We start from the raw sequence: 24,692 nt of genomic DNA on the forward strand, positions 1-24,692 counted from the left end.
CTTTTTCTTCCAGTATGATTTTTTCACACTGAACCTCTTTATTCTTTGGTGCTCCATTAAATGTCTGCATCATTCTTTCTACGTATAAGTCATTGCCTAATCTATTTCTACAAAGGGTTTCATACTTCTTATTTTTCTCTCTGTAAAAAAAAAGTAACTAATTAATAGATATTACTATGAACAGACATCATCTTTCTATACTACTTGTCCTCAAAGCACTTTCGTGAACTAGAGTGTAACAGAATAAGAAGTGAGTTTGAAAATCTCCTTAAGGAGAGATTTTATTATGTCACCAGCAAAGGGCCACTCCACACTGTGCTTCCCAAGGCGCAAACTGCCTTCAGTGTTCACCAATAACATGTTAGCACTCTGTTTAGAGAACTTATGAATTTTAATAGGAACATCTAAAGCTACAAGTTCTTTCCAAGTATTACTTTTGTAGCATTGCGTGCATGCTGTATTCATAACTGGTTAGTTCTGAGTATTTTTAAATTCACATTTTATTGTTTGTTTGTTTGTTTGGATTTGTTTGTTTGTTTATTGAGACAGGGCTTCTCTCTGTGTAACAATCACTGGCTGTCCTGGATTTGCTTGGTAGACCAGGCTGATCTCAGACTCACAGAGATCCACCTGCCTCTGCCTCCTGAGTGCTGGGACTAAAGGTATGCACCACTATGCCCAGCTTCAATTCACATTTTAACTTGATTAATCTAGAAAATTGTTTCTGCACTCCCAGTGTGTATGTGGATATCTTACTTAGGACTTATAATTTTTCATTTCAATGTGGTCAAACCACTTAGTGAAATTCATTTTGAAGTTTTAATTTAAAATTATTATACCTCCCTTTTATTATGAAGTGATCTTTCCCTTAAAAAAAAAAAGTCTGCTTTTTCTGAAGGTTCTGTATCTTTTTCCCCTAATCTTCTTCTACTTAAAATATCTTCTTTGGGGGTATAGAGATGGCTCAGTATTTAAGAACCCTCGTAGTTCTTTCAGAAGGTCCCAAGTTTGCTGCCCAGCGTCCATATCAGGACATTCAGAAACACATGTAATTCTAGCTCCAGGAAACGTGACGCCCTCTTATGGCCTCTCCTAGCACCTCCCCTCCCTCCCCTCTTATGGCCTCTCCTAGCACCTCCCCTCCCTCCCCTCTTATGGCCTCTCCTAGCACCTCCCCTCCCTCCCCTCTTATGGCCTCTCCTAGCACCTCCCCCCCCCTCCCCTCTTATGGCCTCTCCTAGCACCTCCCCTCCCTCCCCTCTTATGGCCTCTCCTAGCACCTCCCCTCCCTCCCCTCTTATGGCCTCTCCTAGCACCTCCCCTCCCTCCCCTCTTATGGCCTCTCCTAGCACCTACCTCCCCTCCCTCCCCTCTTATGGCCTCTCCTAGCACCTCCCCTCCCTCCCCTCTTATGGCCTCTCCTAGCACCTCCCCCCCCCTCCCCTCTTATGGCCTCTCCTAGCACCTCCCCTCCCTCCCCTCTTATGGCCTCTCCTAGCACCTCCCCTCCCTCCCCTCTCGCTCCCCGCCTCCTCTCCCCCCCCCCCCCCCCAGCCTCACACACACACACTTTTAAAAACCCCTTTCTCTCTACATTTGGTACTCAGGAGTGTCTGTACAAAGAACTGAGGCCATCTCTTTCTATTTTCCTTCTAGAGAGAAGGCTCTGTTGGTAGCTCAGGAAAGCCTCTCCTCTCCAACCGCCCATGAGCAGTCCTCAGTGATTTGTTGCCTGTGTGAAACACTCACATGTTAGACCGTTATTTTTTTGGTTTTGTTTTTTCAAGACAGGGTTTCTCTGTATAGCCCTGGCTGTCCTGGAACTCACTCTGTAGACCAGGCTGGCCTTGAACTCAGAGATCCGCCTGCCTCTGCCTCCTGAGTGCTGGGATTAAAGGCATGCGCTACCATGCCCGGCCATTATTTTTTTTTAATTAGGTATTTTCCTCGTTTACATTTTCAATGCTATCCCAAAGGTCCCCCATACCCACCCCCCCAATCCCCTACCCACCCACTCCCCCTTTTTGGCCCTGGCATTCCCCTGTACTGGGGCATATAAAGTTTGCAAGTCCAATGGGCCTCTCTTTATAATCCATTCTTTTTACATTTTATTTTGTGTAATTTTTCAGACCTACTTTGAGGTCATTAAATCTTTACTCAGTTATGTTTTAGCTAATGCTTGCTTTTTGACATTTGCATAAAGTTCTTATCAAAAATTCATCATTCTGAGCTACTTAATGTAAATGTGTTGACTGTCTTGATTGCTGTAATGTTTTGTAACTATTTCATATTTTGTGTCCAATCATGCCATATCTCTAACATTCTCAGAGTCTGAATTTAGGATACTGTTTGTCTTTTCATAATGACTTGTCTCTATTGGTTTGGTATATTATTATCAAATCCGATCTGAGGGAACTTTTGAATGTATTTCTCTTTGCTGGTGTGGTGTGTGTGTGGCAGTAATTTAAATGTGTGCTGTACTCACATCTGCGCGTGAGGGCTTGTATACACAGGCCAGAGGAGACTGTCAGCAGTCCTGTTCTAACTCTTCTCACCCTTTGCGGTAAGATCCCACTGACCCTGAAGACGGCCCAGCAGCTGGCAAATCCAAGCAAACCTTCTAACTTCACCCCTCCCACACCAGCCACACAGGTTTCTTAGGTGGGCACTCAGGATTCTAACTTAGGGCCTGGTACTTTGGATAAGGACCAGCATAGAGTGTTTATTAAATCACAGGAAGGCATGTATCCTCTTTTCTAGCTATGCTGTAACACACATTAACTATGGTCACACCACGGTGACAGGACACGAGGACTTGGTCTTGCCCACTAGAACTTGTACCAGCTGACCACTGCCCTTTCTTCTTAAGAAGTTTACATAATTACACAGGCTATGCTAAAGATAAGGGCTTTTCCCATAGAAAAATGTCCTGTGATGTAGATAATGTCCATATAAAATCACAGGGTATGTATATATAATTCACAGAGATTTCTAGAAGTCTCCAAGGCTCTTCAAAAAAACCATATGAATCCAGCATCCGAGTCACACAACTGAGCTATACATACATTATTTTCTCAGCTTCTTCAGACTCTGTTGAGAACATGACTGTTGGCAGGTCAAAGAATCTCAGTGTTTCCGTCTCAGTGAGGATGATTTCTATAGTCTTCTCCAGCTCTTCCTTTGATATGGCTGCCTCAGCTGTGGACCTCAGAACTCGTACATCTAAAATGCACAACATCATGAGATCATCCTGGAGCTGCCAGGGCGCACGCCTCCTAGTCCTAAAACATAGTGCTGACTCACACACAGCAAGTGTCTATTTAACCTCTGTGAGAGCAGCTGGAAGAGCCCTGCTTTGCTGCTACAGCTATCAGTGGCAGCCCCAAGGGCAACCCTGCTACTATCAGGCTACTTTATTTTATTAATTTATAGTCCACCTCTAATCAACATCACCAAGAGACAGGAGACTCTTCATCAGATGTAGGCCACTACAAGTGTAAAATGATCTCAAGTTTCCCATAAATAAATATGTTGTAAAGGATTGGCCAGAGTCTTTAGAATAGTGAGAGGCCCAATGCCCTAGAAGAAGGTTACTAAAGTTGGAATTTCAGAGCTGAAGACAGTTTGGACCTTAGTAAAACAACTTACTAAAAATCTTTTTTTTTTTTTTTAAATCACATGCTCACAGTCAGCTATTGGATGGAACACAGGGCCCCCAATGGAGGAGCTAGAGAAAGTATCCAAGGAGTTAAAGGGATCTGCAACCCTATAGGTAGAACAACAATATGAACTAACCAGTACCCCGGAGCTCGTGTTTCTAGCTGCATATGTAGCAGAAGACAGCCTAGTCGGCCATCATTGGGAAGAGAGGCCCCTTGGTCTTACAAACTTTATATGCCTCAGTACAGAGGAACGCCAGGGCCAAGAAGTGGGAGTGGGTGGGTAGGAGAGTGTGGGGGTGGGGGGAAGGGTATGGGGGACTTTTGGGATAGCATTTGAAATGTAAATGAAGAAAATACCTAATTAAAAAAAAGAAATGGAAAAAATCACAAATATCCTTTAACAAACATAACCAACATCTTGTATGTATGTATATATATCAACATATAGTAACACATACGCATCTGTATACATTAAATGCTAACAAATATATTTTAAAGAAACTATGGAAATGTTCGTGCTACAATTTTAAAGGAAGAACACCCAGAAGAGGGTCTACTTTGTAGCTACAATGATATCAAATAAAGGTCAGGAAAGAGGAAGTGTTTAAGGTAGTCCTTCTTAATGATTAACTCTTAAGAAATACTGTTTGTGCAATAGATTTTAGAATAAAAACAGGGTTTCAAATAATTAAGTCTGACTAAGATAGGGTAAGCAAAAAGAAGTAAATCAGTTGTCCACACTGACAGTTCTGAGGTGCATCTGAGAAAATAAGAAGGTGTGTGCTGAAAGATCCACAGGAACAATGCTAATTTTGAGACAGCCAAAGCAAACCAACCAGGCCCTTAATTCTCTGATCACTTTTATGGCTAGTAACTGGGCTACATATAAAGTAGCATTGTAGCATATATGCAGCTCTAAATATAACCTTCCATAAGATGTGGCACACATAGAATCAAACATGTTGCCAGTTATGTATTAGAGTTGGGGAAAGTCAGTCTTATTTACCATCTTAGTGGCAGAGGAACACTATCCAGCCAAAGCCACAGAATGCTACTTGAATTTGATACATATTAAGGAAGTAATCCAGCAGCAATGTGTGCCTATGCAATGTATTTCATGCGTCATGATCACCAGCTCCACACTAGCCTTACAGGAGACAGCGACTACACTTGCACTGTTACCTAGAAACCTATCAACGTGCTTTTTGCTTCCAGTGATGGAGGAAGCACATCTCTTTCCACGCCTGGTATTTCTCAAGTGATCTCCAGTTGTGTACAGGAATCATGGCTCCCTTTTACATCTCCACACAGGAAGACCCTTGAGAGTAATAGGAAAGGCTCTGTGGTGCTTTACATTTAATAAGTGGGTGAGTCCGTCAACGTTGGGGTTTCAATAGCACTTTTACTCACAATGTAGCATTTTGGTTCCAATATGAGTTTTTTTTTCCCATGAATTCAGAAGGAGGTACAGAAAAATGTATATTATCTGGTCACATTAAGAGACCTCAATAAAGAACGAGCCACGAAGCCTTCCTTAAGTTGTTGTTCAGCTACAATGGGTCCAATGCAATTACAATCAGACTGAGTTACAAAACAGTACCTCTGTCTCCTCACAAATTCATTATGTCCTAGCCTGCCACAGGCACGTAAGGAGATCATGTAAAGGTACCTGTCATACACTGTTCTCCACACTGAGCGAATGATGATCAGTGCCTGACGCTGTCGCCCAAATGAAACACCAAGTGCTTCCAAGGCTCTGAAAGTGTGTACATCAGAAGACCCAGAGGACTGTGGAAGACTTTAAGGTAGCTTAGAAAATCTATTCATTTTAGAATAGCTCAAGGTGTAGAAAACTTGTTAAGAATATTAGTGTGTGTACTGCCTGAACTCAGTGGTCCCCATTGTAAACTCCTCTGCTGTCTGTACCTGACGTAACTAATGAACTCACGTGACACTTCATCATCTAAAACCCATTGTTTATTCCAGTCTGCTTCATTTTAATGTCATTGAGGAGTATTGGTATTAATTCTTCTTTTAAATTCACACACAGTCAACATTTCTGACCCAGAACTGTTCCTTTCTAAAAGAACTGCAGGGACAAAAATGGAGAAGAGACTGAAGGGAAGGAGGTCCAATGACTGCCCCAACTTGGGTTCCAGCTCATGAGTCTGACAATATTACTGATGCTATGATGTGCTTACAGACGGGAGCCTGGCATGGCTGTCCTCTGAGAGTCCATACCAGCAGCTGACTGAGACAGAAGCAGATAATTACACCGAACCATTGAACTGAAATCGGGGATCCCTATGGCTGAATTAGAGGAAAGATTGAAGAAGCTGAATGGGAGAGTGACCCCAGAGGAAGACCAGCAGTCTCAACTAACCCAGACCCCAGGGAGTACCCAGAGAATGAGCCACCAACTGGGGGCATACACAGGCCAGTCCAAGGCCCCTGGCACAAATATAGCAGAGATCTGCCTGGTCAGGCTTTAGTGGGAGAAGATGCGCTTAATCCTTCAGAGACTTGAGGACCCAGGAAAGGAGGAAGGGGGGGGAAGCACCCTCTTGAAGGCAAGGGGGAGGAGGAATGGGATAAGGAACTGTGGGAGGGGGGACCAAGAGGAGGAGCAATGACAGTAATGTAAATATAAATAAATAAATAAGTAAATATTGAAAAATAAACCTCATAATTTATTTCAAAATATCTGCCAAAACACCACATGAGGTTTTCCTAGACCTTGGCAGTTTCCTGTGTTAGAAGACTGACGAGTACTGATCATACATTTTGTAGAATGTGTTCTAGACCTTGGCAGTTTCCTGTGTTAGAAGACTGAAGAGTATTGATCATACATTTTGTAGAATGTGTTCTAGACCTTGGCAGTTTCCTGTGTTAGAAGACTGAAGAGTATTGATCATGCATTTTGTAGAATGTGTTCCCGTTTAGGAATGCCTGAAGCAGGACATGGGTTTCCGGGAAGACGCAGAGGAGGAAAGTCTCATCTTACAGCACCATCAAGGCTCTCAACATGACTTAGCTCTGACATCGTTACCTCTTAGCTGAAACTGGGTTCTGTTTCATACACTGTAGTCTGGAGAAAGCCACAGTGCAAAACTTCATTTAAGAGGACAGGAAGCTACCTCTTGAGGGACAAGTATCTACGTAAGTATTCAGAACTCTTCTCTACGGGAGTATACTCTGCCTTTTATCAAATATCTAAGAGTGGGCCCTTGAATATTGTTAATATGAGTCATAACCCAGCACTATACTTTTTGTTGTTGAAGTTGTCTACCTGTGGCTAATGGGGACACAAATGGCTGCTCTGTTTGTGACATTCTTTTTTGTTGTTGGTTTTTTTTTTTTTTTTTTTCTTCTCTCTTTTCCTTTGACAGTAGGAAGGGCTGGGTTTTTGTTCAATAACTTTTTTACTTCTTTGCTGCTCATCTGATATGTATGCCCAAGGCCAAGAAATCAGTTATTTCCTAACAGTTCTTAGTTTCTTTTATTGTATAAAACCAAGAGTGAACCGCTCAGATATTTCATGAAAAGAGTATGATAATTTATTTGGCAATTGAAGTTCAAAAAAGGGTGGGGGGACTGGAAAGATACTCAGTGTTTAGGAACACTTACAAACAAACGGAGGTTCAGTTTCTGGCACTGGCATGAAGACTTCTGCCAGTCTGTAGCCCTAGTTAAAGGCAATGAACAGAGTACATAGACATATATGCAGGCAAAACACCCACACACATACACACATAAATACTTAAAAAGAATGCTAATGATTTCGGAGTATCAACTGGTATCCACATGCCCAAGTAAAATGGGAGTTTCTCTTTAGGTAACACACACACACACACACACACACACACACACACACACACACACGAGTGGAGGCATTGTTAAGGACTAAACATTCAGCGCCTTCCATGTAGGCAAATGTTTTGCCACTGAGATACATTCTCAGCTCCATCTTTTTATCAACTCTCAGGCACAACTAAGAAATTAATCTTATAATGATATACAATCTATGATAAAATAATCTAGGTTTTACAAACATGACAATTTTATTGTGGGGAGTCTATACTTAAACCATTGAAAATACATAAAACTGTAAAATTAAGGGGCTGGAGACTTGACTCAGTGATTAAGAGCAATGAATCCTCTTCCAGAGGACTCAGGTCCAATTCCCAGCACCTACATGGCACCTCAGAACTGTCTGTAACTCCAAGATCCGACACCCTCACACAGACATGTATGCAGGCAACACACCAATGCACATAATAAATAAAATTTTTTTTGAAAACTGTAAGAGTAAATAAAAAAGGGTTTTCTATTACCTGTAAAACTGGCCAATCTATCCCTCTTGTAAGAGGAATCTTCAAGGTCCTCTGACATCGACTCAGTTGTTGAGATGCTTGACTTCGACACTGAACTGCTCCCCAGGACTGACCTGTGAAAATTATGAACATTACTCATTTGTTCAGTGTCTTTATGAGAAACTAAAAATATCAATTAGGTTACAGTAACAGATGGAAAAACCAAACGTACTGCAGTCATCTAAGCAACGCAAATCACAGTAACTTTACTCTTCCGTTGGTTTTTCCTGTTCTTTAAACCTATGCCCAGAGGCCACCACTGTGTTCCTAATGTACATTTTGTCTAAACTACAGCTCCCTCTCCAACTCCATCCTCAGTATCACTTTTTGGCATCTCGTTGTTGGGGGTTTCCCTGACTCTGGTTCTCTGGGGGGGCTCAGCCCAGGACACTTTTCCCTTTGTTTCTCACCTGGGTTCTCCCCTTTCTTCACAACTCATCTCCCAAAGTCCAATCTCCCAAAAACCCTCTTAAGAGCTAACTCAAGAGCTAGCTACACCAACAGCAGTTTCCTCCAAATTGAAACCCTCCTTACAAGAGGGGAAGCTTGAGGGTCTCAGGAGGTAAACGGAAGTTCATGCCTGGAAAATAGTAACGTGGAAGATCCTCAAAAGCCTGTCCCCAGCGTAACACAGGTAAGTAAGTGCCAGTGAGGAGACTGAGCAGCTGAGCTGAGGAGGGAAGAGACTCTGGGACTTTGGAGCTGCTTACAGGTTCTGCAGAGAGCTCCAGAGACGTGGCTTGTGGTCACCGTGTGGGCGTCTGCTTCTCTGTGATGCGGATGCTTTTTTTGAGTCATCCTTATTCCTTTAAGCAACCCATCATCCACTCTTAAGTAGTGTCATTCCCTTCCTGGGGTGAGTAGGTGTGTATTACATCTCCCCAGGAAAAGCCTTCAGCAGGCATATATACTTATGCCCGGGAAAAAGACACAAGAATTCAAAAGGAAATTCAAATTCAAATTGTAAACAAATGAGCATCCTTCACTCTATCATCTTCTCACTTTCCTGGTTTCAATTAATTGTTCACCAAGAGGTGAACTTTAAACCCTGTTTTGGAATGTATGGGAACTATTTAATCAAGCTCTGAGCATGAATAATTAAAATGTAAGTGCCGGTATACTAGAATTGATAGATTGATGTGAGAAAACTGGAAACTAATATACATTCTGGACGCATGAATCCAAACGGAAGTTCAAAATTAGTGAAATCAAAAGAACTTCACCTTGTGTACTGCCCTAACATGCTAGGGTTTAGTGTATTCTGATAGAGGCTATAGGAAGAAATATAATCTGATCCAAGCGATCCTTCTTGTGATGTCAAGAGTTTGTTTGGCTTTGCTGACGCAGCATGTGGATCTGGATGGTAGAGAGGTCGGGGTGTGACATCAACTCCTTTTGAATCAAGCACCTGCAAAACAATGGTTGTTAAATGGAGTGAATAACTAGACAGGGCAAGGTTTCGAACTCTTGGTAAACAAAAAAAGTACAGCAGAAAAATACTAAGTATCATGGTCTTAGGACAAAATAAACACAAAAACTTAAATGATTCAAAATGTTATACTTCACATGTAACTAGCCACATATCTGTTGAAAATTGTGCTCACATGCCTGTGTATTAGTAGTAAATACAGAGGCAATGCGATCTGAGGATGTTAGTATATTTTTGTCACTGTTTGAATAACATACAGTACATTACAGAAAGAGACCTAGATAGGATAGCCAGTCACTTGATATGGCCCGTTAATGTAATTAAGAGGCAAGATGCATATAGAAACTGCCAGCATGATGGCAAACTTTTTAAAGATTTATTTATTTATTTATTTATTTATTTATTTATTTATTTATGTGAGTTCACTGTTGATCTCTTCAGACACACCAGAAGAGGGCATCAGATCCCATTACAGATGGCTGTGAGCCACCATGTGGTTGCTGGGAATTAAACTCAGGACCTCTGGAAGGCAGTGAATGTTTTTTCTTAACTGCTGACCCATCATCTTTCCAGCCCGACAACAAACTTTTTAATTAATTCTTTTTCTGTTTGTTTGTTTGTTTGGGTGGTTGGTTTTTGTTTTTCAAGACAGTCTCTCTGCGTAGCTCTGGGTGTCTAGAACTTACTCTAGGTTAGCCTTGAACTCAGGGATCCACCTGTCCCTGCCTCCTGACTGCTGGGATTAAAGACAAGCACCATCATCCCCAGTCACAAAAAGCTTTATATATATATGTATATATATATATATATATATATATATGTATGTGTGTGTGTGTGTGTATAAATATATTTATATATACATATATATATACACATATATATTACAGTTTTAAAGAGTCATAATACACTCTAATGATAAAACACACAGAAGTCAGAATGGCAAAATGATACTTTACTTATTAATATTTTGGACTATGCAATACTAGAAGTATAGGTTTGAAAAAAGTGCTTTCCACACAGTACCAAGTAGAGCCTACTACAGCTGGAGGGACCCAAGAACCTCAGTTCAGCCTGGCTGTGTCAGCAGTTCACTCTACATGTACTCTGACAGTCTGAATGAGAATGGCCCCACAGCTTGTGTTTGAATACATGGTCCCCAGTTGGTAGAACTCTTGGGAAGGATTGTTGGAGGTGCGTCACCAGGTGCAGACAGTAAGGTTTCACTGTGTTTTCCAGTGCTTGCTCTCTGCCTCAAGGCTGTAGATCAAGATGTGAGCTCTAAGTTCTTCCTTCACTCTGACACCTTCTGAAGCCATAAGCCCCCCCCCCAAATTTTTTTAATAAGTTGCCTTGGTTATGGTGATTTAACAAAGCAAGAGAAAAATAACTAAAATGTTCACCTTTTTAATTGTCTTAATTCTTTCCAGTCTTACAGATAATGTCTCCTGATTGTTTTGCCTTTGTTTGTGTGTTGCTCAGGTCTTAGGACTATTGCTTATGTGTCTTCACCCAGTTTCTTCTAAGACATTCTTCACTATATTGCTCAGCGACATTGTATACGTCCCTCTCTCCTTTCTCTCATCCTATCCCCTCCCAATTTGCTTCTTTTTTGTTGTTGTTACTTGTTTGTCCATGAGAACATAGCAAATACTTTAACTGGGGGGAAAAAAGGTGGCTGATAAGTAACAGCAGATATGTAAGCCCCAAGGAAGTAGTCAGCATGATACAACCCATCCAAAAGTTACAAACTCTATAGCAATGGTATCTCATGAGGGTGGGTCAGGTAAAATCCCTGCAGCGGAGCGTAAGAGAAAGTCTGTACGTTCAAATAAGGTCCTGACTGAGAACACAGATGAATGAAATAAGGAAGATGCTGCAGGATGTGAAATGGGGCTTCAACAAAGAGCTAGAAATACCGAGGAAAAACCAACCTAAAATTCTAGAAATGAGAAACAATGAGTCAAGTCAAAAGCTCTGGGGGAAGTCTCATCAATAGTGTGAATCAAGGAGATAACAGAACACTGAACTTGAAGGCAAGGTGAGGGAGCCCAGGCTACAACATCGAGAATTCTGGAATACACTGGAATAGGCATTTCAGAAAAGGCAAATGTGTGGCTGATGGGCATAGAAGACAGAGAAGAATTTAGTTCCAAAAGCATGGAAAACACTTTTTAAAGGATCAATGGAAACAATGTTCAAAGTCAAGAGATGCCAATCCAGATACTGGAGGCCTTTAAGTCACTAAACAAATGAGACATAAAAGAGTGTCTTCTCATTGCATCGAGACTAAAACATGAAACACACAGAAGTATAGGGAAGGTAGGTGCCACCAGGATATTAAAAGCAGCAAGAGAGAAACTTGCAGCCACATGCACATCACGCAGGCCCATCAGAGTGACAGCAAGTTATCTGAGAGTTAAAGGTAAGAAGGGCTAGACAGATGTGTTTCATGCTCTGAAACAGAACACATACAATAGGGCCTGCTACAATTGAAGAAAAAATATCCTCATCTCACCCCCACAAAAAGAAAACCTGATGAACGGAATTTATGATTAGTATGCTAGTTTTACACAAAAATCCATAAAGGAATCCTTTGGACTGAGAGAAAAACAAATCCATCCACAAGGCCATCGGGGGAAGAATCATGTTAGAATAAGAGTTAAGGAAGAGAAGTGGGGGAGGGACCTAAACATTGCAAAACCAGCAAGATGGCGGGAAGGGTGAACATCTTTCAGCTTCAATTCCCCCAATTAAATGCACAGACCAGCAGAATGGATTAAAGAGCAGGGGTTGTCTATTTGCTGCCTCCAAGAAACACGGCTAAGCATAAAAGAGATGTAAAAAGATGTGACACTTCAACATCCCAAGGTGTAGACAGAAAATGGACTTAGGAAACAAACAGATGTTGCTGTTCTGATAGACTTCACACCAAAATTACCAAGAGGTAATAGAGGTAGACACTGTGTGGGTGCTAAGGAAACCATCCTTCAGGCCACTAGGATTCCCTGAGCACAAATGCACCCAATTTCATAAAACAAATATTAGTAGATGGAAAGCCACAAATTAATACTAGTCCAAGAGTAGTGGGTGTCTTCCATAACAACAACAAAAAGACCAAAAATTAAACAAAACATGTGATGAGTGAAAACTAGTGAGATTAAAACAGAAATTAAAATCTCCAAAAAAAAACCTCCCATTTTTTTTTAATCTGTTCAGTGCTACACACCCACTCCATTGTTTAGCTTGGGCTGTTTTCATGATAATAAGATTTGTGAGTTCTTTGCATACACTGGATGTCTATTTGGCAAAGATTTTCTCCCTTTCTATTGCTGCCGCTTCACCTGCTTGACAATTTCCTTTGCTGCACACCATGAGATACCATTTGTTGCTTTTTGTCTCATTTCTTGAATGGTCGTAATGCTGTCCAGAGTGTCCTATGCCTGAATCCTGACGTAAGCTCTCTTCTCTTTTCCTCTATCGTTTCAGGTCTTATGTTGAGTTCATCGATCCATCTGGAGTTTAGCTTTGTCCAGGGTGACTTTATCCATTCTTCTAAACACAGCTATCCAGTTTCCCCAGGACTTTCTAAAGGGGCCATCTTTACTCCAGTGCATATTTTTGCCATCCTTATCAAAATTAGGTGGCTACAGTTGTATGACCTTGAAGTTGGATTCTCTAGTCTACTCCAGTGACCTATGTCTGTTTTGTACCAGTGCCATGCTGTTTATAATGCTAGGTCTCTAGAGTATTAATTGAAATTGGGTTTTGTCATACCCTCAGCCATGCTCATTTTGCTCAGGATTGTGTTGGCTGTCTGGAGTCTTTGCTGCTTCTTCCATATACATTTTAAGGTTATTCTTTGCATTCCCGTGAAGGACAGTATGGAGATTTTTACGGGGATTGTGGTCAGTACTTTGGAAAGACAGGCATTCTCACAACAGTGAGTGTCGACATCTGGGACCATGGGGAGACTCTCATGTACTAGTGCCTTCTTCAATTTTTTTCTTCAGTGTTTTAATTTTCATTATAGAGGTCTTTTACATCCCCGGTGGGTGGGGTTTATCCCAAGGCACTTTTTGGAAGCTATTGTGAAAGGGATTGTTTCCCGTTCTTCAGTTTGTTTGTCACTGATACCGCAGAAGGCTAATAATTTTTGTGTGTTAGTGTGCCACTTGTCACTTTGCTGAAATTGTCAAATAAAAGATACTTTAAATATCTATTCTAATAGCCTTCTACTGATATTTCCTTTCTTGTATCAGGTTTATTCCCTTCAATTAGAAAATTTGACACGTAAAAACGTAATTAAATAAAATAAAGCACAGTCTTACAATCAGCAATAAAGGAAATAGTGAAACACTGGTGCCTCCCCACTCCCACTCCAGACCCCCTCACTGGTCCGTGTGGATCAAAAACCTTTCTCCCCGCCGTGATAATCACGGACTGTTTTACATTCACATCCTCCCTCTCCTTTCTAGTCATAGCTTTGTTAAGTACCTTTAATAGTTTGCTTGTTTTTAATTTTCATAGACTACACACACACACACAAAGTATGCATGAAGCTCACAACCTAGTGAATAACACTGTTGTACTCAGCAATTAGATTTAGGAACAGTAATTTACCAGCATCCCAGATCTTTCTTTCAGGAGAGCTAGTATCTTCCATCAAAAGTAGTAATTATCTTGACATCACATTACAGTGGCCTGTAACATCACTCAGGTGACACCATATGAATACAGTCTTTGATACTGGTTTCTTTTGTTCACTATTATGCATGTAAGATTCATCTGTATTACTGGCTATAGCCACAGATTATTAATTTCATTGTTATATAGTAATTCACCGTGGAAATGTATCATGCTTTATTTATCTATCAGCAGGAATTTGTGTTTTCTAGTCTTGTCTTTTTTTTTTTTTTCTTATTCTTTTTTGGTCTTTAGAGGTAGGGTTTCTCTGTGTAGCCCCAACTGTCCTGAAACTTGCTCTATAGACCAGGCTGCCCTCAAACTCACAGTGATCCTCCTGCCTCTGCCTCCCAAATGCTGGAATTAAGAGCTTACACCATCACCACCCAGCTTTTTTGACTTTCAAATGGTGCTGCTGGGCTGGTTAAACAGCTGGGTGGGTACAGGTGCTCTTTGTCATGTGATGCTTCAGGGTGGGCCTCCAGGATCCATATGGGGGAAGAAGAGAACTGTCCTTTGACCTAATGTATGCACCCTGGCTCACATGTGTGTCACACATAGGTGGCACGTGCCATCAAATGGTGTTGCTATCAATATTTTTATCATATGATATGCTAATCTATGAGTTTTTGTTGGTTGGAATTTCTGGGTATGAGATTACATGCACACTCACCTTTAAGATGCTGTTATGGTTCCAAAATGGCTCAAGCAGCAGAGATAAAAGGTCTGATTTCACCAGATACTTGCCAACGCTTGGTATTTCCCACGTGGGTTAAAGAAACTTCCTTTCTTTTTGAAATTTTACAGTTATATGTTGCTTAATAGCTGACACCCTTTGTTCAACAATGTGTTCTATTTCCCCAAGTGTTTATTTTTTCTTAAATGTTTTTATTTACTATGGTTATAAAGTAATTCATTCAACTATATTATACTATATTTTATTTATCAGCTTTATTTTTAACAGGATGAATTGCTTCCAGGTTTGGGGCACAGTGAAAATTGCTCAGTAAACATTTAAGTAGAAGCATCTTTGGGTGCATTCTCACGCATTTGCAGACATGGACCAGCTGAGCACAGTACTTCAAAGGTTTCTGAACACTCTCTGTAACTACAGCAGGGTGACAGGTTGTTTTATTTTTGGAACTCGCCTCCCTCACCTTGTCCTCTGTCCCACACATGGTCACTCTGGCACACAGAGAAACTCAAGGACAATTTTATTAAAGTTTAAGAGAAAACAACAGTTCAGTCAGGCTGTAACTCTTGACAGCTGCTGGGAGGAGGGAAATTATGGGTTATTTAAAAATAGACTCAGGGACTGGACAGACGGTTCAGTGGGATTAAGAGCATTGACTGTTCCTATAGTGGACCAGAGTTTAGGCCTCAGGACCCACATCTGACAACTGCCCGTAACTCTAGTTCCTGAGGATGTCACCGTCTTCCAGAGGTACATGCTCTCCTGTGCTCGTACCTCCCCCCACATACTCACTTAACAAATAATCCTAAGAAGGAAACAGAATTCTCAAGCACATTACCTGTGGGCTGGCAGCATGGTTCAGTGAGTAAGGGTGCTGACTGCCAAGGCTGACGATTTGCATTTAATCTTATGGGAGAGAACCAGGCAGCTTTCAAGTTGTCCTTAGGCCTTCACACCTGTGCCAGGGTGGCCATGCCCATAAACGTGTTCACAAAAAGTAAACAAGTTAACGTAACAAAAAGGGTTTGGGGGAAAAAAAAAAAAGCACGTTACCTGTACTGTTTTAGCGCTAGGAACGTTTAGTTTTTCTGCCGGCTTCATGTCAGTTAAAAAACCCATAGTTCTTGATACGGCCAATTTGTTTGGGTTTGAGGCAGCATATCCTTTCCCTGCACTTGATTTTGATGGGTTAATAAAGCTGATGGACTTCCTTGGTTGTGCACTGGCACTCCTATACAAAGAAAGGAAAATATAGAAGACCCAGGATTGAAAAGAAAATTCAAATTATAGCAAAAGTAGACTCTCATTAGGAAGTGTGAATGACTTCACCGGGGGTCGGTGAAGTATCCCAAGATGGCTGGCCATAAACTTACTATAAAATCCGTTGATTGGGTATCTTTTGTGGCGATCATGCCCTAGAACCAGAAGACAATTGGAAATGCCCTAAAGTCCTGCAATGAGACCCTCCACACCAGGTTAGCTATTCTGTCTGAGACACCACCTGCGATTGACTGGGCTTATGGCAAGACCAATGTGGCCAAGGCTGGCTTGGTGGATGATTTTGAAAAGAAGTTACTTCATAACTGTGATTCTGCTACTGCTATGACTCCTAATGTAAATATCTGTGTTTCCAATGTTCCTAGGCAAACCCTGTGACAGGATCATTCTTCCATTAAAGAGCTCCTCAGCCCACAGGTTGAGGACTGCTGACCTGATTAAAAGCCGAAGATCTGGTTTTCAAATCCATCTTTATGTATGGTGATGTATGTGTTACATATGTGTGCTTATTATTGTCCATATCATTTACTTGATTACAAAATAGCTTCTAATTTTTTAAAAAAATAAATGACAGCTGCTAAATTAAGCTCAACTGCCTTTTCACTCATAGCTGGAGTGGAAAAAGGAGATTTAGGGGTAAAATTGGACAGACATAGTTGGGACATTATCTCTTGATTTTTCTTTCAGTTTTGGTTTGACAGCTCTTCCTACGGAAGACCAGCCTCAGCTGGATGTAAGGCTTGCTACCCCAGGCTCTGGGAGGATAGCTTTTTTCCCCTGCTTTCAGCTCTTCCTAATTAACAGTATGCAGTTGGCTCAAAAGAAAATGCCCCTAACCTGACTTGTTCTGGTTGTTTTATGAGCCCAAATAAAAAGTAAACACTTTTAGAAGAAAATGTTCCCAAGTACCTGTTATAATAGGATTTAAACCTCTAAAAACTGGGTTAATTTGTTGGCACAAGAACGATGTCTTCAAGGCTGAGCTGGTTCTATTAGAGACCCCATGCCTCACTAAATACAAGTTTTAAGCAAATAGGCAAAGGGCTCATACACATTTTCGATAAAGGTTAAAACAGGCTGAAAGACTTTCTGATGAGAAAGGACTGGATGTAACTTTGCCTTAAAGTGAAGGATGTTTCAAAATGCAAACAGGACAAATAGGATCTAGAACTGAAATGTGTTGCAGTAAGGTTTATAGGAAAATAAACAAGCTTATAACAAGTTGACTGTAGTTTAAAGATACTAAATTATACTACTGGTTCTGTTACATTAGTAAGATTTTCTTAACTATTGTCTCCTAGTCATGATCTTAAAATAACTGATGTAGAGCAGAAAGAATTTTTATTTTCCCCTTTATTAAAAAAGACATTTAAAATTTGTGATTAGGCTTATTTTTGTTTTTCCATTTGGTAAGGCTAACAATTGCTGGATAGGCATTGCTTTAGCAATAGGGAAAAACTCCTTCTTGGGCTATGTATTAGGTTTCTCTAGAGTCACAGAACTTATGAAATGTCTCCACATATTAAGGGAATTTATTGGAATGACTTACAGTGTGCAGTCCAACTAACCCAACAAATGGCAGGTGTGAATGGGAATCCCAAGAATCTAGTAGTTGCACAGTCCCATGAGGCTGGGTGTTTCAGCTGGTTTTCTGAATAAGCTGGCATCTTGACGAAGTAGGCTCCAACAGATGTGCTGCCAAGTAAGTGCAAGCAGGCAGAGAAGGAGGCCTCCCTTTCTCATTGTCCTCATGTAGGCCCCAACAGAAGTTATGGCCCAGATTATATGTGTGTATCACCATTCCTGGACCTAAGCTGTTCCTTACTTGGAACTTTCTGTCCTAGGCTGGCCTTAACTCAGAGATCTGCATGGCTATGTCTCCTGAATGTTGGGGTCAAAGGTGTGTACAGAGCAAGTTCCAAGACAGCAAAGCTTAGGCAGTGAAGGAGTTGGAAAACAGAAAGCTGGTGATGATGTAATAGAACAAGGGGACCATGTTCCAGCTCCAGCAAGCAGCAGTCTCAGCATCTTTGGCCATGTGGCTCCAGCTTTAAGAGTCCAGAATAGAAGCCGGGCGTGGTGGTGCATGCCTTTAATCCCAGCACTCCGGAGGCAGAGGCAGGCAGATTTCTGAGTTCGAGGCCAGCCTGGTCTACAAAGTGAGTTCCAGGATAGCCAGGGCTATACAGAAAAACCCTGTCTCGGAAAAAAAAATAAAATAAAAACAAAAAACAAACAAACAAAAGAATCCTGAATAGAAGGGACTAGTGGAACAATTGATGCTGCTTAGCTGGAGCTAAGAAATTAGCGGTGATTAAGAGACCAGCATCACTGAGGTAAAAATCTCCTGGCAAGTGTTTTTTAAGAGCACAAAGAAACTGTGTTCCAGAGATGTCAAAGGTTGTATGTACCTTGTGCTACAGCTGTACTTGGTAATGTAAGAATCACTTAGGTAATACTGGTTTTGAAGGCATAAAGGGGTCATGGAGAGCAGCTTTGAGAGGCCAGGAAAGGCCACTGGTGAAGGTGCAGCCTCAGTTGTGGTTGATGGCCCAGGACTGAAAGGGTCATGCAAGGAAGATGGAGTGTGGCACCATGAAGGGGGCCAATGAGAGGCTTTTAGGTGAAGCCTAGTTGCAGTGGAAGACCCCAGTATACTGCAGATGCTGATACCATAGGATGGTCACCAAGAACAGCAGCAGCAGTGGAGTGGAGTCAACCAGAGTGCTCTAGAGGGCAGAACTGGATGTGTGGATCCCAAACACTGGAACAAGAAGCTGTAAAGTTGAAGTTGCCTTGGATACCCCAAGATGTTAAGAGATGTCAGAGCCGTACGATACCTGCCAAGGAAAGCTGCTAACAGGGAGCAAAAACAGCCCAAGAGAACCAAGTTTGTTGCTGCTGAATGAGAGATCCAACAGCAATCAACAAGGATGAGAGGAGTTGGGAGATCGAAGAGCACTTTAACACTAGACACGGAGACGTGGAGTTTGTGGAGCTTGCCCAGGTGGTTTTCTGTCTTGCTTTGGTCCAGTCTTTCCTCACCAGGATTATTTTGGAATGGTAATGTATATCCTGAATGATGTTAGAGGTATGCAATCTGCTTTTTTATTTTGATTTCTTAAGGGATTACAGTTAAGAGATTGCATGAATCTCAGAAGAGACTTTGAACTGGATTTTTAACATTTATTGAGATTGTTATAGACTACAGAACTTCTCAAATTAGAGTAAATATATTTTGCATTATGCTATGCCTAAGTATGGTCCCCATAGACTCATGTTTTGGACAAGCCTATGGAGGTCAGAGAGTGGAATGTGGTGGTTTGAATATGGTTGGCCCAGGGATGGGCTTTGAGACCTTCCTCCTAGTAGCCTGAAGATAGTCTTCTCCCGAGTGCCTTCAGATCAAGATGCAGAACTCTCAGCTCCTTCTCTAGCCTGCGTAGACACTACCATGATGATAATGGACTGAACCTATAAGCCAGCCCCAATTAAATGTTGTCTCTTATTAGAATTGCCTTGGTCATGGTTTCTCTTCTCAGCAAAGGGAACCCTAAGACAGGGTATTCTTGCTAAATTACATAGTGATCAAATTACATAGTGATCATGGAATTCAATTAAATCAACAAATATTTTAATCTATGAAATTTGGTCTATTAAATGAGCAAATGACACTAATTCTCAAAATTAACTAAAGCTTTGGCTCTCATCCAAGATCTATCCATTTTGGAAAACATCCATGATCTCATTATAAAATAAGTACTTAATGTCCTATGAAAAATTAAGTAAAAACTATATGAACCATATCTATAGAAGGATAACATATTAAAAGAGACCTGGAAATCTAATAACTAAAAATTCAAAACTGCCTATGGGTTTTTCTTCCCAATATAATGAATATATTTTCAGATAATTTTCATCAGTGGAAAAAAGAAAAGATTTCATCCTGCCTGGAGAAAAAAAAATACTATCAGGCACTCCATGCTCCACAATTTCAGGAAATAAATTTGTACTTCTCAAACTTCCAGGCACATATCCACAGGAACCTCAGAAATGCTGTCTTGATATTCACCTTTGAGTGAATTAACAAATAAGTATTCCAAAGAAGTGAAACTTTCATTAAAAAAACACACACCAAGCCAAACCTGTGGAGGTCAGAAGACAACTTACCAGAGTTGGTTCTCTTCTCCACGTGGTCAAGGGGAATGGACTCAGATATCAGGCTTAACAGCAAGCATCGCTACCCTCTGAGTCTCTGCACGGGCTCACCACTTCTCTTTTAAAGCTTCCTTAGACATATTTTGTGAGTGGTGGGATAAGTGTACCTCATGTGCCTTGTCCCTACAGAGCTCAGAAGAGAGATCAAGAGTGCATGAGGTCCTCTGAAACTGGCCTTCTGGGTGATTGTGAGCCACCATGTGAACCCAGGTCTGCTACAGGAGTAACAAGGGCTCTTAATTTCTGAGCCATCTCTCCAGCCCCACTTTCTGTTTTAAAAATCCTTTTATAAACAGATTATTAGTGTTTAAGATAGTCAATATTTGACTTTTTAGTTTTAAATGATAAAAACAATGCTAGTCTCAGTTTTAATGAAGTTACAGTAAGAATATGTCCTCTCATTAAGGTTTTCTTAGGACTGCTTCCTAAAAATCAAAACAAAAACAAAACCAAAAAACATGATTAGTGAAAGGACATTTTCTTCCTTCCAGGGCCCCTACTGTTTTTGAACCAAGATTCAGGGTTAAAACAATGCCAGTGAGGGAGAGGACCAGACCTGAACCAGGATGGGTGAGACCCTCAGACCTCATCAGATGTTTCCTTGTGCAATGGACGGCAGTTAGCTCAGAATCTCACAACTGGCCCAAGAGCAGAGAGTGACTGAGGACTGCCCAGCCACAGCTGGGACCCTGCATCACACACCCTCCCTAAGGCTCAGACCAGCAAGTGGAGGTGGAAAGACTGTAGGAATCAGAGATAGGGGATGACAGGAACAAAACAGTGTCATCTGGAGGGCACAGGCCTGCTGCACTTGTGAACGCACAGCAGCAAAAAAGCAAACTAGTCAACATTCTAGCTGTGTGTGTGTGTGTGTGTGCGCGCGCGTGTGTGTGTGTGTTTAAGTATGTGGCTCCTAATATATCCCCTATAATCTAGTGGCTAGCCCCACATCCAGAAGTATATGGACAGTACAACCTAGAGTGAATGGGTTATTAAATTAAAACAAAAAAGGATAAAGTTGAGGGGGACAGGGAGACTTGGGAGGTTCGTGTTGAACTGGGAGTAGGCAAGGGGAACAGATGGGATGAGTATCATCAAAATACACTGCATCAAGTTCTCAAAGAATAAAGACATTTATTGAAAAAGGATTCAAGTATTCCCATACATAACATAAATATAAACACACATGTCCACAAATTTGGTTCCTCTTAAATGACTGACAGTGAGTGGATAGGACTTGATAGTGTTGAACAATAAAAGTTCATGCATCTATTATTTTGTATCCAATTCTTATTAAAACTCCAAGGTACATACAGAAAGCCATGTGAGCAAAATGCTAAGCTAATCCCACAGCTTGTAGGCACAGTTCACTGATCCATGGCTTTCCTTAGAACTAGAGCGAATAGTTTTTACTTCTAAAGCACAATAAGGAGATGCTGTAGACATGTCTAGATATTAGTGACTGCCTGGTGGAGCTATCTGCTCACAGTTGAGAATACAGAGTAATGTGAATTTCAGGGGAAGGTAAGGGAGGAGATGCTATGTGACCAGTGAGGTAAATGTAGAGATGCCAAGAGTTTGGTGATGTAAGAGCCACAGATGCAAAGCGACCAGTGAGGGTCAGAATAAGAAAATTAAGAAATCACCAAATTTGCCATTTTATTTATTTATTTTTCTTTTCCTGAGACAAGGTCTCAGTGTGTAGTTCTCTAGCTGTCCTGGAATTCACTATGCAGACCAGGCCAGGCTTCCAAATGCTGAGACTAAAGGTATGCATCACAATGCCCAGCAAGCATGACTTTGTTTTTATTTTGTTTTGTTTCTGTAACCTTTTTAAAACTTTAGAATCTCCAGTTCAGGGTGGCCTCAAACTCCCCATATAGCTGAGGATGACCTTAAACTTCAAAGCTTCTTTCTAACAATGAAGACAACAGGTTATAAGAACTAAAGAATGAGTAGGCTTACTCTTTTTTCCACTCCATCACATAAAGATCTTCGAAGTCATCATTTTTGATCCCACAGAAAGACTGAACTGAAAACCACCACTTCTTTTCAGTTCCATCAGACAATAGAGATCACAGGGCAAACAAGTACCCTAACAATTGGAGATGACAGAGAAAAAAAGATCACAGCTTCCAGAGAACGGACACTTGATGTAACCAGGGATCAGAAACTGTGAAGGACAATTGGCTGAAGAATGAGCAGAGGCTAGCTTAAAACATAAAACCCTCTAGGAGCAGCTGTAAGGAGCCAGCAGGCTTTCATCTTACCTCCATAAACTCACCAGGTGGATGGAAACTGGTCACACACCCACAGCAACCTGTTCTCCTTAGCAAGTACCTATCCTTACAGAATGCCATTTTACCAGAGCTGAAACAACTTGTTACGAAGGCCTAACATACATTGGGGGTTGGGGAGGGAAGTAACCTAACTAGCTCCACCTAGCCATCTCTTCTTACGGAAATAGGAAAAAATGCTGAGAAACAACGTCTCCATGCTTGGTGGTATATACTTGTAATTCCAGCCTTTGGGAAGTGGAGGCAGGAAGATCACACACCAGGGGCAAGAGCCCAGTAGGAGACCAAGACCTAGTCATTTTACAGAATAGTCTCTGCCCAGGACATCTTACACAACAGCAGGGCTTCTGCAATACAAAGGAGTATAAAACTGCAAAGTTCACAAAATTTAAGAAGTCTCTACAGTAAACAGAAAACCTAAAACCAAACCAAACCAAACAAAGCGTATCAAAATGAGGATACTAGAGGACAACCAAACCTTCAACATTACCACCTTCAGCAGAGAGTAAATACAGCTTAATTTCTAGTCATACAAATTCAATGGTACGTCTCACTGTCAGCAACAACAGAAATGTAGGGCATACTGAAAGGCAAGACTAAGTGTGAAGAGACAAACAAAATGACAAACCCAGACTCAAATATGACAGATATTTTGGAATTGTCAAAACTACGAACTGAAAAGAATATGCTTGGGGTTCTAAGTGGAACAGTGGATAACGCTCAAGAAAAGATGTTCTTGTTGCCCTTCCATCAGAGCAGGCCTCTAAGCAGTCTGTGGGTTAGGACAAAAAACTAACAGCACTCCTCCCATACATACACACACCCCTGCAGTTCTCTCTCTGGGACACAACAGAATAATAAAGCCTACTGAACCTTGAGTCAGAAGGCTAAGTTCATGGCCCTTCCTAGTGGGGGCTCGGCAGGCCTGGCTAGATACCTAGGTATGGCCTGTCTAGCTCTCTGGAAACCTGTGGGAACCAGAACTCTCTCTGCCCTGGGGATCTGAAGGCTACTTTCTTCAGGACTCATGCTATGCTATACTTGGCCACCATCTCTTCTTTCTGAGATTCTGAAGTTGAATACTCTCTCCAACTCTCCTTCAAAGTCCCATCATGTTGTGTCCCTGTAGGATGCTCTATATCTTCTAATGTTCACCTGCTTCAAGGTCCAGTCATGCCCCCTCCCATATTCCCCCAGCCAACTCAATAGTAGTGAGGCTCTCTCTGGTTCAGCTCATTTTGAAGGGTAATCTCATTGTCAAGTCTTTGCCATACACCCACCTCTCTTTAAATTATAACAATAAACAAATGAATACTCAATAAACAACAAGATGAGAATGTGTAAGGAACTGGAATAAAACAACTGGGTAGAGAAAGGGGTAAAGAGAGTTAAAGGTTGTTTTTAGCACAATGGGAGAGTTTGTGAAGCTAATAGGAAGATTGCAATGTGGAAAAAACAAGAAAGCAAAAACTTGGTAAATTCCTCAAGAGATATTTTATAAAATTAGAGATAAACTCTAAAAAAAAACAATGAGAGACAATAAGTTAAAGCAATAACTAGGCTTGAAATGTTGTGTTAGTCAGGTAAAGTTATGGTAGCTCACATCTCTAATCTTATCCTATCTTTGGTTAAGGACCATGCATTTATTACAAAGGCCATTTTTTAAATTTCCGAATTTCAGCTCCTGTAAGAGTGCAAGCTAATGTTTTGGGAAAGAAGCCACACCTTACACTGAACATTCTACAAAGGCTGATTAACAGATTAAACCTCAGGGATTATGGAGAGGTTGTAATGTTTCGAGTACAGAGCCTGTTTATAACTTACTTACTTCCTTTCCTTTGGCCCTCAATTGCCTTTTCTTGCCTACCACATCCTTTTGATTACCAGGTGAAATCCTTTGGAATGTACTGGCAGACCACTGGTTTCCATCAACTAAAAGGCCTTAAGACTGTTATCAGAGTACCCAAGGGCTATGACAGAAAGTTCCCCACTCTGCTGAAACCTACCAGCATCCCTGTCCACCAGTGTATGTAAAAAGTGCCTTGACTTACGATTTGT

At 41.2% G+C, this 24,692-nt stretch overlaps 1 protein-coding gene across 12 annotated transcripts in view; it reads right to left on the reverse strand.

Annotated features, from left to right (window-relative positions):
* Wdr78 (WD repeat domain 78) overlaps positions 1-24,692 on the reverse strand; it is a 76,235-nt gene that overhangs the window by 49,268 nt on the left and 2,275 nt on the right. For 10 of the 12 annotated variants that reach the window (XR_376319.4, XR_376318.3, NM_146254.4 and 7 more), the window contains exons 2-6: positions 15,895-16,072; positions 9,259-9,443; positions 7,997-8,109; positions 3,066-3,222; positions 1-140 (exon numbers count right to left, since the gene is read on the reverse strand). Coding sequence is in view for 10 of the 12 variants with exons in the window: in NM_146254.4 (NP_666366.4) it covers positions 1-140; positions 3,066-3,222; positions 7,997-8,109; positions 9,259-9,443; positions 15,895-16,072 (773 nt within the window). In the remaining 2 variants the exon portion in view is untranslated. Of the gene's footprint in view, positions 141-3,065; positions 3,223-7,996; positions 8,110-9,258; positions 9,444-15,894; positions 16,073-24,692 lie in introns of those variants that run through there. The other 2 variants (XM_030253561.1, XM_030253562.1) reach the window with 2 other exon arrangements.

Source organism: Mus musculus, chromosome 4 (assembly GCF_000001635.26).
Source record: "Mus musculus strain C57BL/6J chromosome 4, GRCm38.p6 C57BL/6J".
Classification (NCBI taxonomy): domain Eukaryota; kingdom Metazoa; phylum Chordata; class Mammalia; order Rodentia; family Muridae; genus Mus; species Mus musculus.